Source organism: Falco cherrug, chromosome Z (genome assembly GCF_023634085.1).
Source record: "Falco cherrug isolate bFalChe1 chromosome Z, bFalChe1.pri, whole genome shotgun sequence".
NCBI lineage: Eukaryota > Metazoa > Chordata > Aves > Falconiformes > Falconidae > Falco > Falco cherrug.
The window spans coordinates 62,996,142-63,011,476 of record NC_073720.1 but is presented as its reverse complement, the minus strand read 5'-3'; the positions used below and the strand labels follow the sequence as shown (position 1 = coordinate 63,011,476).

Below are 15,335 nucleotides of genomic sequence, written 5' to 3'. Positions count from 1 at the left end.
GGCAAAACCCCAACATGGAAAGGTATAAAGTCCTAAAACAAAAAACCAGAAGGCAAGTCAGACTGGTTGGTCTGGTTGGAGCCAGGGAGGATCATCCATCCATCAATGCGAGCAGCTTGGCAAGAGGTGGTAATGCAGCAGCACAAATGACTGTCTCTGGGAGCTGTGGAGGCCAGACCTTCACCACCTCCCTCACAACTGCCTGGCCAGGAAAGGGTCTTTTGGTGTCTTACTGTGCTGGTGAGTGTCCTAATGTTTAGTCTAGTAGCTCATGAAATTCCAACTAGCTTTTGGGTGCCTTAGGAAGTAATAATTGCCTTGCACTTTCCAGCTGTGCATACCCTGCTAGCAGAGGCTCTTTGCACCTGCTGAAGATGCCCAAATATGTCCCAAAAGAAGGGTCACAGCATTATAGGCAAGGAAATGAAAGCACAGCTGTAGTAAGCGAAAACACCTGGACTGCAGAGATGGCTCCAGAAAAGCTAGTTTTTAGTATACTAATCTTATACAAAATCCTGATCTTTGACAGAATATGTTCATTTGTTCAGCCCACACAACTCTCAACTCCTAGGTTTTTAAAACCTTTCTGCTTTGTACTCCAAAGTTGCCTACAACTCGAAGTGTTTTTAACACAGTCTGTCCAACGAGACGTAACAACTGCTATGTAACCACACTGGTATCTACGCCAGTGTACAAATATTGACAATACTCTTTAACATTATCCCATTCTGCTTTTTTATGCCATCATAACAAAATAAAACTGGTGAACAATACACCATTGCACTCAAAACTGGAACAGGACCTTGCAGTCCTGGCATACCCACAATGTGAATTTTATTAGTTTATATTAAGTGAATCATTTGTTTACACTTCTAGGTGATCAAGATTACCACAGAAAACTACATTAACATTAATATTAATAAAAATCTTCTGCCCTGCAGCCACATCTTTACTCATTCTGTCATTTCTTGTATTATAATGTATATGTATATATCTTGTATATGTATTATAATACATTTTATTACAATGTTTTTATTCTTTAAAAGACAGCATACACAGGTTTTTACTGCTATTTTTGACATATATGTTTTTGACTCTTCTGCAAGTCAGTGTTATTTGTAAGTATTTAATAAATGAATGGAATAAATAAATCTTTTAGAAACAACAACAACAAAAAAACCCAAAGAACTGTTTTATTCATAGTTATTGCTAGATGTCCTTCTCCCTTTCCATTTCTGTCTCACACAAACACGCACTGAGACAGATATTCCGAGGTGATGATACTGTTTCTGCTCTTATCCTATTCAGGTAGCTGCTACTCTAGGACATGTGGAGTATTTTCTACCTTCATTGCACCTTCTCAGCAATCAGGGACTGGTGTCTTTTGCTGTTAAGCTTGGCACCAGAAGATACAGTTAAGCACTGTGCCACAGATGCCATAAATGAAAGTATAGCCCGGTTTAGTGCCGGGCCATTCCAAAACAACCTGACGTATGTTTGCAGCACACTGCTACACACAGTGCTTGCACCCACGTAATAGGAGTACAGTTGACCAACCTGACTAGCTTTTAAGGTCCCACTGCAGGACTGGCATGAACATAGCTTGCCCTCTTCAAGTGAGGCTACAGAGACTCTCTCCTCAGCCTTCTCCTCTTTGGGAAGCCAGTCTCTGCAGGGAAAACAAGCCAGCTAGCAGGGTGTTACTCCTGCCTAGGCAGCGTTCCCCAGGCAAGCTGTCAGCACAGGTGGCATCAATCACAACTGAACAGTTTGTCTTAAACTGCTGTATCAACACGTGAAAGCATTCACCTTCATCTGAACATCACCGGTTTTCAGAAGTGTTTAGCTCCCTTTTCTTCTACCTGGAAATAATTGCTTTTATTAGTACTGCAACATCATGTATGTAAGTGTTATTCTCAGACATGGCTGTGCTAAGCAGTGTACAAACACAGAACAAAGTCAGCCCCGATCCAGAAGCTTGCAGCTTAAATAATCTGAGATACTTGTCCAATTCACATTGCATTAATAGCTTCACTTTGCCATTAACATATTTAAATTCAGTGAACCAGTCTTCTGAAAACCCATAGGAATTTTGCCAATGGATTTCACTTAACACGGAACAAGGCTTAAAAAAAATAATTGCATATCACTCTGGTTTAGAGAAAAATAACTGCAAGTAGATTCATGTTCTATTTTCTAATTCAGGAATGTTCTTGATTGATCAGCCTACAAGCTCTGAACAAGTTTAACATCACCGTTTTTGGAAGCATGAGTGTAGATGATAACATACACCAACACTTGCACAGTTAAAAAATTAACAAAGTCAGTCATGTATCATGGCCCTGACTCCAAATGCATTGTTCGTGAGCACTGCACATCTGAGAAGACCGAGATCCCAGGAACACACCCCAGCAACAATGATGGAGGAAAAAGGAGAACAAGCTTCTTTTTTAAAAAATCATGATGTATTCCCTCTGATTCAGTCACCCAAATACAAATGTCTACAACATACTACAAATGTTAGAATGTAGGGTATTTTTAGAAAAATATTTTAAATAAATCAATATAAATAAAAGTGAAAAAGGTGTCTGTATTTCAGTCCAGAAATACCATGGAAGCTTTACAGAAAACTAGCATCAGGATTTGAGAATTCCTGTGTTTGGGGCCACAATGGGGAAAAGCCTTGTCACTTGCAATGAATTTAGAAGGCAAAATTTCATTCCCTTTAGAACTCTGTTACTTTTTCTTCGACTAACTTTTTTTTTTTTTTAATACATAAAATCATTTCAAGAAGTAATACTAAGAGTGAGTTGCTCAGAACAGAAGGCAGGTGAACACATGCAGCCTTCGGTCTGACTCTTTGGGGAGAACTGCGTGTGACAAGTGCACCCATCTCACAGATTGAGCCAAGGGGTGTCATATCAAGGTGTATCTCCCTAGTCCCCGCTGTAAGCATCACTCCAGTTTGGTGTGTTTCCTGCAGCACTTATTTCCTGCAGTCAGCAATACAGATCAAGTCAGACTCCTGCTAAGAGAAGGAAGCTGCTGTTTCTGAACTTAAGACTGATGTAGTATTTCAATAATATTCCAGAAGGGCTGCTGATGGGACCTTTCCACTCACTGGGCACTGGTTTGCAGCATGACACAGTATTAGGGTTCTCTTTAAGTGCTGTTAAACTTTGTTGAGGGTTTAAATATCCAATGTTTCCATAGGAATTAGGGGCTTGTGTACATCACAGAGCTGTACACTGTTGGGGATCCTTTGAATAAGTCATTTTAATGTAAGGCTTTTTCAGCTCCTCTGAAAACAAAACAGTACCGAATTACCTGTAAATTATGCAAAGCTATGAGACCTACCAGCAGTAAAGATTTGCCTGGGGAGCTGTACTCCCCATATATATGTTAACTATATGGGGATATAGCACAGCAGAAGTTCTAAGCATAGGCTGGACACTAGCATGATATCTGTGCAATATGTATGAGTGATTTGCTGCAAATCACTTACCATCTCAGCTACAGAACAGCTGTAGCAAAAACTATAGTTGATTTTGAACTTTTCAAGACAAAAAACTACCCAAGCAAAAAAATGTATTGAGAAAACAATTTAAAAGAGGGAGGAGCACAGAAAAAGAAAACAAGGAACACACAATGTTTTAAAAGCACCTTCTGATGTTTCCATCCATATAACCACTAATTTCTTTAAACTGTGCAATTCCCCACACAATAACTGTTTCCTGTAATTGACCTTCTAGACTTATAATTTTAGGACTCAATTGTAAAAAATAAATAAAAGGAACTCTTTAATGTCTAATGTCAGAGTATAGTCAGCCTATCATGCATTTATTAGCACTGAAGTGACAATCATGATGCAAACTCCGCACTGTGGCCTGATATCCAGCTCAAGGAGCAAAATAAAACAGTAGTAAAGGCTAAATCCCAATTTCAGGGTGTATTTTTCAAATACATTAAGCTATTGGAGCAAAACATTATATTCTGAAATTATAAGAAATTGATTTCTGCTTCAGTTATGATTGTAATTTCTAAGGACTGCTTTTAAGGTATTATGACAAATAGGCTTGACTCCCTTTGAAGTAAAATATTCTGAATAGTTTAAGGTGTTAGTTAAAATGGGAAGGAAAAAAAATGAATGACCACATTTAAAAATGCAAGAACCACAGGATGCATCTTTGGATCCAGTGATGAAATAATGAAAAAAAAATAATCCCATAAAGTGCCCTCTTATCTGAAAGAATTTGGAGCGTGTATAACCATCCTTGCTCAACAGGAGAAAGATCATTCCCTGAATTAGTTTTACACATTCAAGATTAATGGGGGGGAAAAAAAGAAGACAATTTGTCCTTGGAAGCAGGTAAGTACTCCTTTGTAAGTATTCTCATTCTCTTCAGACTTTTGCATTTATAGAAACAGTTTTCTTGGCTCACCATTCTTATGAGACCTTGGAACTATACATGAGCTTTTCCACTTCATTCTGTTCTCATACCATGTTGTACATATAAATCCTTTGTAAATAAAAGGGAATTTAACCTAAAAAAAAAAAGTTTTCCTGCTCTAGTTAGATGACCTTAAAAAAGAGATGTAAGACCTTTTTTAAGTTAGCAAGGAGATTTTTTTGGTGCTTGTTATTTAACTTTTCGTCTTTTGCACTCCATTCCCCCAAGTTGGGTCTGCTATTTTTGGCCTAGAGAAACACTGATCTATCTTGGCTTGCTACATTTTTGTGAAAGAATGAATATACACACTCAGTTACTGCACCAATTATTGTTACTTTCCATAGCTATAAGGCTAATTCTGTAAATCCAAACAAACTGATAAATATGTTCTTACTTGTAGTCTCAAAATTCTTTTGCTGAGAATACACAAACAGCATTGTTCCAGAGGGAAGGAAAATATGGATTTAAAAGAACAGTGATCAAACTCTATAGGCATTAGAAATATGCCTCTGCATCCTCCATTAAATGTACATAAACAGTTTTGTTTTCAAGAAGCTAAAGAATACATCATTTAGCCGTTAATCCTTCTGGATACACCTAGCAAACCAATTTTTTTATTTGGATAACGTGCTCTTTTTTGGATCTCAATTATGTATATCAGACATTCACGGGTGTACTTCTGTGATGGACTCCCTTGTTGCCTTCACTGTTTGATAAAACAATAGACCTGGTGTCTGTTGGAAACATTTGCAACAAAAATGCAGCCAGTTACGTATGGTTTTAGTTATGAGTTAGTTGCTTTGAGATGTAAATATTACAAAAGAGTAACCTAACGTTTGCAGTTCATCTGCATTCAGTTGGCAAAACCAGAAATGAAGACTAGAAGGCAAAAGAATCATTCATTCATAGCACAGACTCAAGTCAAGATGATGACATGTCATCTTTGATCACTGTTAAACTACTAGCAAGAATCTTTACACTGGCACTGCGGACACTGCTAAAGGCAGTTTCCAGTGGAGTATGGCCTTGGGATTACCCATGCACTGTACAACCTCAGATAAGGTCCTCAAGCCAATCAAAGAAGTCACATACTGCGAGGAAATTAGATAGCTAAGAAACATCTTTTTCCTGCATGAATTACAACTGAAAGTCTCTGTGCATCCACCTGCTTGTATCAAATGACCCCTTCACATTTGTCTAGCAGTGTCATGTATGAGCTGCTTACTGGAAGCCTTGTGATGGCATGGTATTTCCAAGAAGTAAGACAGATAGGTATTCATCTGTAGAAAACAAGAATGAACAGAGAGCTGAAAAGGGTTTCACCTTCACATATGAGGTGGGGTTTTTTGGTGTTTTTTGTTTGTTTGGGGTTTTTTTGTTAAAGCAAGGAAAGTATATAGAGCAGAAGCTGATGGGAGGAAGAAACGATGACTAAACACTCAGTCTGAACTGTCTTCATTGCCAGAAGCTAGAGAGGTACAAACAGAACCAAAAATGGTGCCAAAAATGTGTTCTCTGGGGAATCAGAAAATCCACTTCTGTTCTTAGTTCCGCTGTTGTAAATCCACAGTAACTCCAGGCATGTGATATGAGCTGTTCTGGACGTACAACAGTGTAACATGGGCACATGTGGCTCATGTTGCCCTGATACACAGGCACGTTATAGCCATGTGTGCATTCAGAAGACAAGGTTCTCCCTTTGCACAGAAAAAACTGAAGATCACCAGGAGTAATTACCTTCTACATAACCCAGAAAAGCAGCACACTTCTCACTGCAGAGGCAGGTCTTCTCCAGAAGAGCAAAGCAAGTTTGTCAGACTTTTCAATGACACAGCACTACACATACCAACTTTGTTTTGAGAAACCAAATATTTCTATTTTAACTGCTATAAGCAACTGACGACCACGCAGAGAGCTATTTCAGTAACAAGATCAATATGGGAGACTGAGAAAAGTAATCTGCTCACAGGGCTCATAATTCATATACAAAATAATGTATTCATAAGTGTTCCAGATGTGTGCCTCAGAGACGTTATAAACACAAACATCTATTGACTTAGACATAATAAAAAATTTAGATTTTCATTATGAAGCCCACATATGACAGATAGCAATACACTGATGCTGGCAATGAAAAGGCAGATATTAAAACCTATGTAATGTAATTTCCCTCTCAAAACAGATGTAAAAACCTGAGCAATAAAAAAGCAAGAATTTCCGGCATCGTGTATGTAGCAACACTTCGTACTTTCCCCATCTTTTGCTCTCAAACTCCCCCAGTCAGATTACTCTGCAGCCCTAGAAACCCATTTATACTCAGCTGGCTGCCCACCATCATTATCTGTACCACATTCTGCCCTTATGGACGACCTTAAACTGCAATCCTGGAAAATACCTTGCTCACCAATGCGAAGTGTCACTTGCTATAATTAGCATTCTAAGAGCTAACAATACAGCCATTAAGGCACTGAGAAAGCCACATGTCCTGCCTTAGTTCAGTTTATATCAAGTGATCAGTCAGATGACCATTAAAGCAGTGAAGTCTTTATTCAGACAGTCAACTCACCTGCTTCAATCCATAACTTATCTCTATAGGGTTTTCCTTATGTGGATAACGATGCTCTTTCATGTTACCTTCCTTGCTATGAAATGCAGTGCTTCCAAATCTCTCTTCCCATCCCCAGGCCAGCCTTCAATGAGAAAAATCTGACTTCACACAGAACAACAGTCTCCAAATCAGGCTGTGATTCACCAGCAACAGCTTTTGGTGAGCACACACAGCTTCACAGTAAGGATGCTGTCTCCTGTGTCTTTCCCCCTCACTGAGGACATGGAATAGCATAAGAATGTTTCATCTCCATTCCAAAATTTTAATGTTTTAATCTATTAAATCTTATCACCATCATCTTGTTCTAATTTGGATGGCCAGCTGAGTTAATAAGACACTGAAGAAATTCTAAAACCGCTAGTACGAAGTTTTATGTAAAACTACAACATAACAAAAATTAAAGAGCTTGGTGTTGGAGTGATGCTGCGAACCATTTAACACCTCGAATGTTATTCATGTAAACCCCCCCTCATCAAAACAAACCCACTTGACTGCTGCCTTAAATCCTGATTCCTGCTAAATTAGGGTTTCATGTATAGCATCAGGTGGAATAAAATGCTTCTAAAGATAAAATACATTTTCAGGATTGTTTTGTGTACATAAAATACTCTATTCCAACAAATAGTTTCCCTCTAGTTAAAACTGAGGGGGGAAAAAATCAACTTAAGAGCAGATGAACGAAATGTATTTTATTTGCGTTAACTAAACTTTTAACTACTGAGCAAATCAAAGCCATTAACACCTCAGGAGACATCTTTTGAGGACTATGACTACTACACAGCACAGAATGGATTCAGCCACCACACCTGTCCCTTCCCATGACCAGTGGTTATTGCATCTGCCTCCAGCTATACAAAAAGGGATACCTAGCTTCAGATAGCAGTGTTCAGAGCATTCTGATGTGTGGGGGTTTGGCATTTTCTTTTAGGAGCTTTTTAAAAAAAATGTACTCTATGGGCTATGGATCTATAGGTTTTTGGTGGACTAATTAGTAACTGGAATCCAAAGCCAAAGTATCATTCCTTTGGCAAAATACTTACATATTCCCTCAAGGGAAAATCTGAGGCAAAACACACAAAACTGGCTGTGCAACTAGCATGGATGACATAAATATCTAATTCCCAAAGCCAAAATCACAGAATCACAGAACGGTCGTGGTTGGAAATGACCTCTGGAGATCACCTAATCCAACCCACTGCTAAAGCAGGTTCACCTACAGCAGGTTGCAGAGAGTCATGTCCAGGTGGGTTTTTAACATCTCCAGAGAAGGAGATGCCACAACCTCTCCGGGCAGCCTGTGCCAGCGCTCTGCCACCCATATATCTCTTTCATATGTCCCTGTTTTGAACACCTATAAAATTAACAATTTTGTTAAATGTCAAGGAACATAATCTTGGACTGGACTCCACTGACAGAAGGTCATTATGCTAGAGACATATTAACCTAATGTTCACTCTTATATTTAACTTGCTTTTAGTTGTGTTTGGTTTCGGTTTTAGAAGGCCCTAGCGGCTATCCATGTTACTGTCCAAACCATTACAATCACTTCAAGGACAGCAACTGCAAATTAAAATGTGGAAAATCCATGACTAGTTTAGCAGCAAGCTGAAGAAAATTCAGTGCTTTTTTGCAATCCTGAGTTCAGTGTACCTGACCAAACAAAAAAGCTTCCCCCCAGGATCACAGCAGAAGTGCCTCCATTTCTAAGTAGAAATAAACAAACTCACAAAATAAAAATCTTATGATAGTGTTGTCTTTACTCTCCCTGATTGGAAAATAGGTGAAGTCTGTTTCTTTTACTTTAGTATTACTTCTACACTACAGCCTCTTGTCCTGCCTTCTTTACACTAACAAATAAACTTTTATAAATAATAAAAAACCCAAATACATGTTTTACAAACATGTGTATCAGACAGTAGTTAATATTTTTCAGTCATTTTTACTGAGGCACAAGTTTTATAAGCTTATTTTGAATGTGCATCTATTAAAAAGTTAATAAAATAATGACTAATTCTACTTTATAATAATAACAACAACAACAACATCATAAAAATATCATTATTAACTAGTGATATGTAATGGAGTGACAACAATGGATGATGACGTTATTTGGAGCCACTTCACAGGTGACAATTTGGGAAATGCCTGATGCAGACACTCAGGAATTCCTGAGCAGTAATTCTGTTGGAAAAAAAACCTGGTGGGAACACAGGTGAAGAATGTGACACACAGAGGCTTTGCACAAGTCAGTTAAATCTGAAACAAGAACATGCTTATTAAAATACAACTATTATAGATCGAGTCAGAATCTAGGATGCTCTGTCTGCTTCACCTATGGGGAATATATTGAAACTATAATATGTCACTGTTAACATGGCATTTTCAGAACACTTAATGATTAGTTTTGCCGTAACACGAGGAAACAACTGACACAAAGCATCTACTGTAACAAACTACATTCTAAGATTCTGGCAATTTTATCAATAAAACCTACAACATCAACATGATCTCTACACTCATTTTATAAGATCAGCTATTTTATTTTGTAACAAATTGAGAAGTGATGCAGGGAGTTAACTTCCAAAAGTAACATAACCATAACAGTTGATGTGCAATTTAACTGCTGATTTAAATTGGCTAGCTGTTACAAATAACTCCACTAAACTCCTTCTAAAATGGGCAGACATGGAAAGGAAGAGGAAAAATAAAAGGGTCAATAACCTGCAGCAGAAGTGCCTTAATTGTGTTGAAGGTCTTCCAGTTTAAGTAAGGAGAAATTCCTTCCAGGATCAAGAGCTGTCCTAGGCATTAAAGCTTTCATAGAGAATCATCCTCATTGTCTCCTCAGGAGTTAACCTAGCTCATATTCCTAAGCAATCCTATCCAATAAGAAGCTAAGTTATTTTCTGTTAAAGCTGTGTTTGAGAGAATTTCAAGCTGTCAGCACTGATAGCCATTTATTCTGCACCTACACTGAAGTCTGTGGGAGGGGGAGGTTGGAAAGCGAGCTGAAATGAATGAAAGTCTCCCTCTAAAATGTACTTTTTCTGATTTTTAGGGGAAGAAAGAAAAGTTATATTACTGTAATTTTTCTGCTTGTTCCTCCTTTTTGATTTTGTCAACTCCCTAACAATACTTTGTACTCCCTTTTCTTTTACAGCATAATAAAACTCAAATTAAAAAAACTCCAAACATTTTCCAATGGAATTTTACATGGCTATTTTATCTATCTTATCCTCAATAAATTTAATTTACAACAATGAGAGCCGATATCAATGCAGAATATCAACAACTACTCTTAAAGATATTTTATGGTATCTGTCCACTGTGTTTTAGCAAAAATACCTAAATTTGTATCGAGACACTGAAATCAAATCACAATGCCACAGTAAACAGCATGGCATAAACCTCTGCAGAACTCCTTCAGAATAAAAGGCAAAGCATTTCTGACAATCTGTAGCACAGAATACAATCCAACCAACACTCAAAATATCAAGGAACTGGAAACCCCATTCCATTAAATATTTAGGTCCCCTAAATCCAAAATTTAAGAGGCAAAACAAGAGAGAAAAATAGAAAGACAGAAAGAACTAAACAAGCAAACAACCTTACCTTTCACAAGCTCGGACAGTCCATGCAGCAATTATCCATAATGAGATACTAAAAACCAACAGTACAGTTCCTGGACATATTGTCATTAGAGTCTTCATAACAAAACGAGTATTGAAGTTTATCTTATTTAATGCTCCAATGCTTCTAGATGAGGCATCAGTGAAAAGTTTGCTATGCAAAAGCATAACTCTGGCAATAAGATATAGTCTTAAGAACATTGGTATAGATAAAATAATATCCACATCAGCTGTTGTTGTGGATGGAGCATAAGAAAAGGCGAGCCGGGCTGTCCATGTGAACGTATAGTTCCCAGGTATGGGATGGATAGCACACACCAGTATTTCCAAGCAGATAAAGAAAATACGCTCATAAGTCATGGCTATTCTCCAGTCATCTGCTCCATTGTCCACCATGAACAACTGAAATAATAAAATATAAGGTTAACTTTAGTATGTCATTAGCAAACTTTGTTATAAGTTCATTTAAAAACGCTATATTTTTCAGAGCTGCCATTGACCACCAAAAAGAAAATAAATATGCCATTTCAGAAAATGACATTACTACATCACTATGAAGTGAAACATATCTCTGGTTAAGGCAAAAAAAAAGAATTTTTTCATGCACTATTTTTAAAACTTTACATTGAACTGAATTTTTGTGTATTATTTACTAAGAATTTCTCATATATCCTTTAATTGTCATTACTGATAAAACAAAATGCCAGACCAATTAAGCCTTGTCCCTTCAAAATCAATTGCTTACACTAAGTTAATAAAATTGAGAAAAATCTAAGAAAGTGTGGTCAGAATGGATATCTAAATTACAACTTATAAATACTAAGATGCAATGTAAGCCTGCCCTAGAGCATATCGATGCTTCACCCAGGGTGCTATTACAGCTTCTGTAGAACTATCTAAGCTTTCTTCAAGCTTCAGGCACCAATACAGATCAATATAGGATGAAAAACTACATGAGAAATTGCACAAAGACTCAGCAAGATCTCTCATGGTGAAACACTGAAAAGCAAAGGCTGGCAAATATCAGAGTAGCCCAGACAGACAGGTGATGTCTACTAGTAGCTGAAAATTAAATGCAGGCGTTGGTTCTTTTACAAGCAAGGCCTTCAGTTTGCCACCAAAGAACTGAAACATTTCATAGTAAATGTTGATCCTGGTGTTTTACTAAATAAAACCTTAATTAACCAGTATTTGTCACTAGTAGACAGTAGTTGCAAACAGGCAACTCTTCTAAAAGGAACATAACCTGTAATGACAATGAAGATACAACATCGGACAGAAGACCTCCTCATCAACTCAACTATAGTCCAAAGCTAAACAAGGCTGTTCAGTATATACGTAAAGAGGAAATAAAAATACTTTTGCAGGATTTTTAAAATTAGATTATTCAAAAAAAAGGCTGAAAAGGAAATGTGCACAAAGAATGCACTCTTTCATGTAAAAAAAGTATTTTCAGCACACTACACACCATATACACTACACACCATATACACAGCCAAAAAAAACAATTACTGATGTGCACTGCTCTTTGCCTCTCTCTGTCTTTCAAGAATTTAGAAATACAAGCCCGATTTCTCCGCATATGTTTCTTAGAGATTGAAGACCTCCTCCCAATACACTGTTTGTCTCTTCAGAACATTGCTCCAGTCTTTTGTTTAGAAAAGTGATAACCACAAATAAACTTTATTGTAGCTGAACTGATGCTAAAAGAAATAGAGAAATTAACCATAGTAAGAAACACAACAAAACAAGACAATTTTCTGTATTTGTAGAACTGTTTTCCAACCCTTTATGTTGCTTCCCTCCATCTTAGTGTATTGGGTGACTGTGACAAGGTTTTGGTACTGGAGGGGCTGTACAGGTGGTGTCTGCAAGAGGTCATGGGCTGCTCTGCAATCGACCCGCTGCAAGGCATACCTGAGGTCTTCAGTGAAGATGGCGGTGCTTCTGTGAAAGCATATTTAAGAAAGGGCAAAATGCTGCCCAAGCAGTGAAGAGTGAGAGAAAAAAAGTGTGAGAAACAACCCAGGAAATGCTAAGGTCAGAGAACAGGGAGGAGGTGCTCCAGGCGTTGGAACAGAGGTTTTGCTGCAGCCCATGGAGAGGACCATGGTGAAGGAGGCATTTCCCTTAAGCCCGTGGAGAGGACCACACTGGAGCAGATATCTACACTACAGCCCAGGGAGGACCTCACAGCAGAGCAAGGTGGATATTTCCTGAAGAAACTGCCACCTACAGACAGCCCACACTCGAGCAGATTCTCCTTACAAGAACTAATGCCCACGGAGAATTCATGCCGGAGCAGTTTTAGCCTGAAGGGCTGCAGACCATGGAGAGGGCCCACACTGGCACAGGGGAAAGGCGGGCAGGGGAAGGAGCAGCAGAGAGGAGCCGCTGTGGACAGGTTCCCCTCCACCATACCCCCCGCGCCACTCGCAGGGGAGAAGACAGAGCAGCTAGGAATGAAGGAGAGATGTTGAACCTGGGAAGAGGTCAGTAGGGCAAGGGGTTCTAGTTTTTGTCTTTGTTTCTCACCATCTTACTCTAGTTTTAGCTGGCAATAGATTTAAATTAATTTTCCCCAAGCTAGGCCTGTTTTGCCATTTGTAATTGTAAGGGATCTGCCCATCTTTATCTCAAACTCATGAACTTTTTTATCTTATTTTCTTTCCTTGTCCTGTTGAGGAGGGAGAGTGAGAGAGCAGCTGGGTGGGGGGTCTGGCTGCTGGTCAAGGTCAAGCCACCACTACACTTGCATGTAGCTTTTACCTCTGCTGCGACACCATTAAAGCCAAAGAAACCCAGTGCTGAATTAAGCTAAAAACACTCAGTAAATTCAATGTGAATGCAACATAAGCACATAAACTTTCTCTTACCTGTGGTCACTCTGCAAACTTTTTATGTTAAATATGTGAATTGATACTAGAAGGCCAATTTATGTATGAATGTACGCATGTATGTATTACCAAAAAGTGCTGGTTTCCACTTAGCAAATGCTATTCAGTATGAAGGGCCAAACTTTCAAAGTAGAGTAAGGCTCAAGGGCATTCGCTTCTTGTGACTAGCCTGTAAATGCTGTTGGTCAGATCACAGAAGTGCTACAACAGTTATGAAGAGGTATTCAGAACACTCAGAATACAGATGGATAGTAACCAGCTTAACTGAAAAAGAGATAGATAATATCAAATCTCTCAAATGCTGTGTGGGTTTCCGAAGAAAAGAATTAATTTACAACAGAATTAAATATTTCAGTTCTCAGATAAGTAGCAAATAGGTGTCAAACTGGCAGCAGTTTAAAATGCCTTTTAAAGTTTCAAACTCTGCTGAAAAAAACACTGGTCTTTTGTCCTACCTTTTTACCTACCATCTTCACAGATTTCTAAAATTCTACATGCAGAAAGGCAATTCAAGAAAAATGATACCTTAAGTACTGATTAAATTTAAAAGATGAGAATAGAATAATGTTAAACTTAGTCATTAAAATTTGATCTTTTGATTTTCATAGAAGGCTTTTTTTTTAATAACTGAGTTTTTAAAAAACTTTAAGATGTCATTATGGAATACATACTTGATAACATATTTGTCAGCAGAAGGAATCCTAATATGCTACAAAAGAAAGAAGTTTCTCAGTAGTGCTCAGTGGAATAGTTACGTTTGCAGACACAGATCCCTACCAACTCTCCTTGACCTCAGCTGTGCCAGTTTCTTTTAAGGAAAATAATATTTTAAAGTAATAAGATCTTCAACTGTCATATAATAAGATTTAGGAGGTGAAAACACAGAAGGTAGAAAACACCAGAAGCCACAAATGACCACAGATCCAGTACAAAATTTCTATTTCATAAAAACATTAACATTTCAAAATCATATTTATGAGGAAGACTTCCTTACAATCTGAGTCTCTAAATTCAAACCGATGGGTATCAAACACTCTGGAACAAATATGGGCCTCTAAAACAGGCTGTGAATAACAATTACATTGGGACATACTGAAATGACACAGAAAGTAGTACAGGATTTCATGTACATTTTATATACCTGCAATTATGCAACCTACTAAATGCAATTTTCTATTTTAATTTGGAAATTTGGAAAATACACAGGTATTTGTGTGTGCCTGCATGCTTGGCTAGATACATTTCCTATTTGGAAAGTGAGGAAGGTAAATGAATGAAGAACAGAAAGAACAGCTGAACAGCATAATTTAAAGGGTACACATAATCCTCTTTGCTGCTTTCAGTCAATCCCATTATAATATTGATGCATTGATTTCAAGATACTACTCCCTGTTTGAAAGGAGAATGATGCTAACAAAAAGGGAACATAACAAAACAGTGTTCAAACTCTTCATGTAGAATTGAGTCCTGCAAAGAAAGCCAAATTCCAGCCAAGGTCAAAGATGTTATGCCTGTTCTTAGCTTTCAAATTTCTTATAATTATTCAGCGTTGAAATCTAATGCAAGTACTTTATCAGTGTTCTGCAACATTCTTCAAATACAGTCCTCTCATATACCTTTACTAAGTCTGCACTCTCAGAAAAATTTGGAAGTTATTTTCACCTGCAATTATGTAATATATTTCCAGCATATTGTATGTAAATGTAAGACATAAATAAATCTTTAACTTCAAATAATATTTGTAATGCTA

The 15,335-nt window shown here is 37.8% G+C and overlaps 1 protein-coding gene across 1 annotated transcript in view; it reads right to left on the bottom strand.

Annotated features, from left to right (window-relative positions):
* Positions 1–15,335, bottom strand: part of KCNN2 (potassium calcium-activated channel subfamily N member 2) — a 73,866-nt gene that overhangs the window by 41,012 nt on the left and 17,519 nt on the right. The window contains exon 4 of the mRNA XM_055699658.1: positions 10,672–11,090. Coding sequence (XP_055555633.1) covers positions 10,672–11,090 — 419 coding nt within the window. The remainder of the gene's footprint in view (positions 1–10,671; positions 11,091–15,335) is intronic.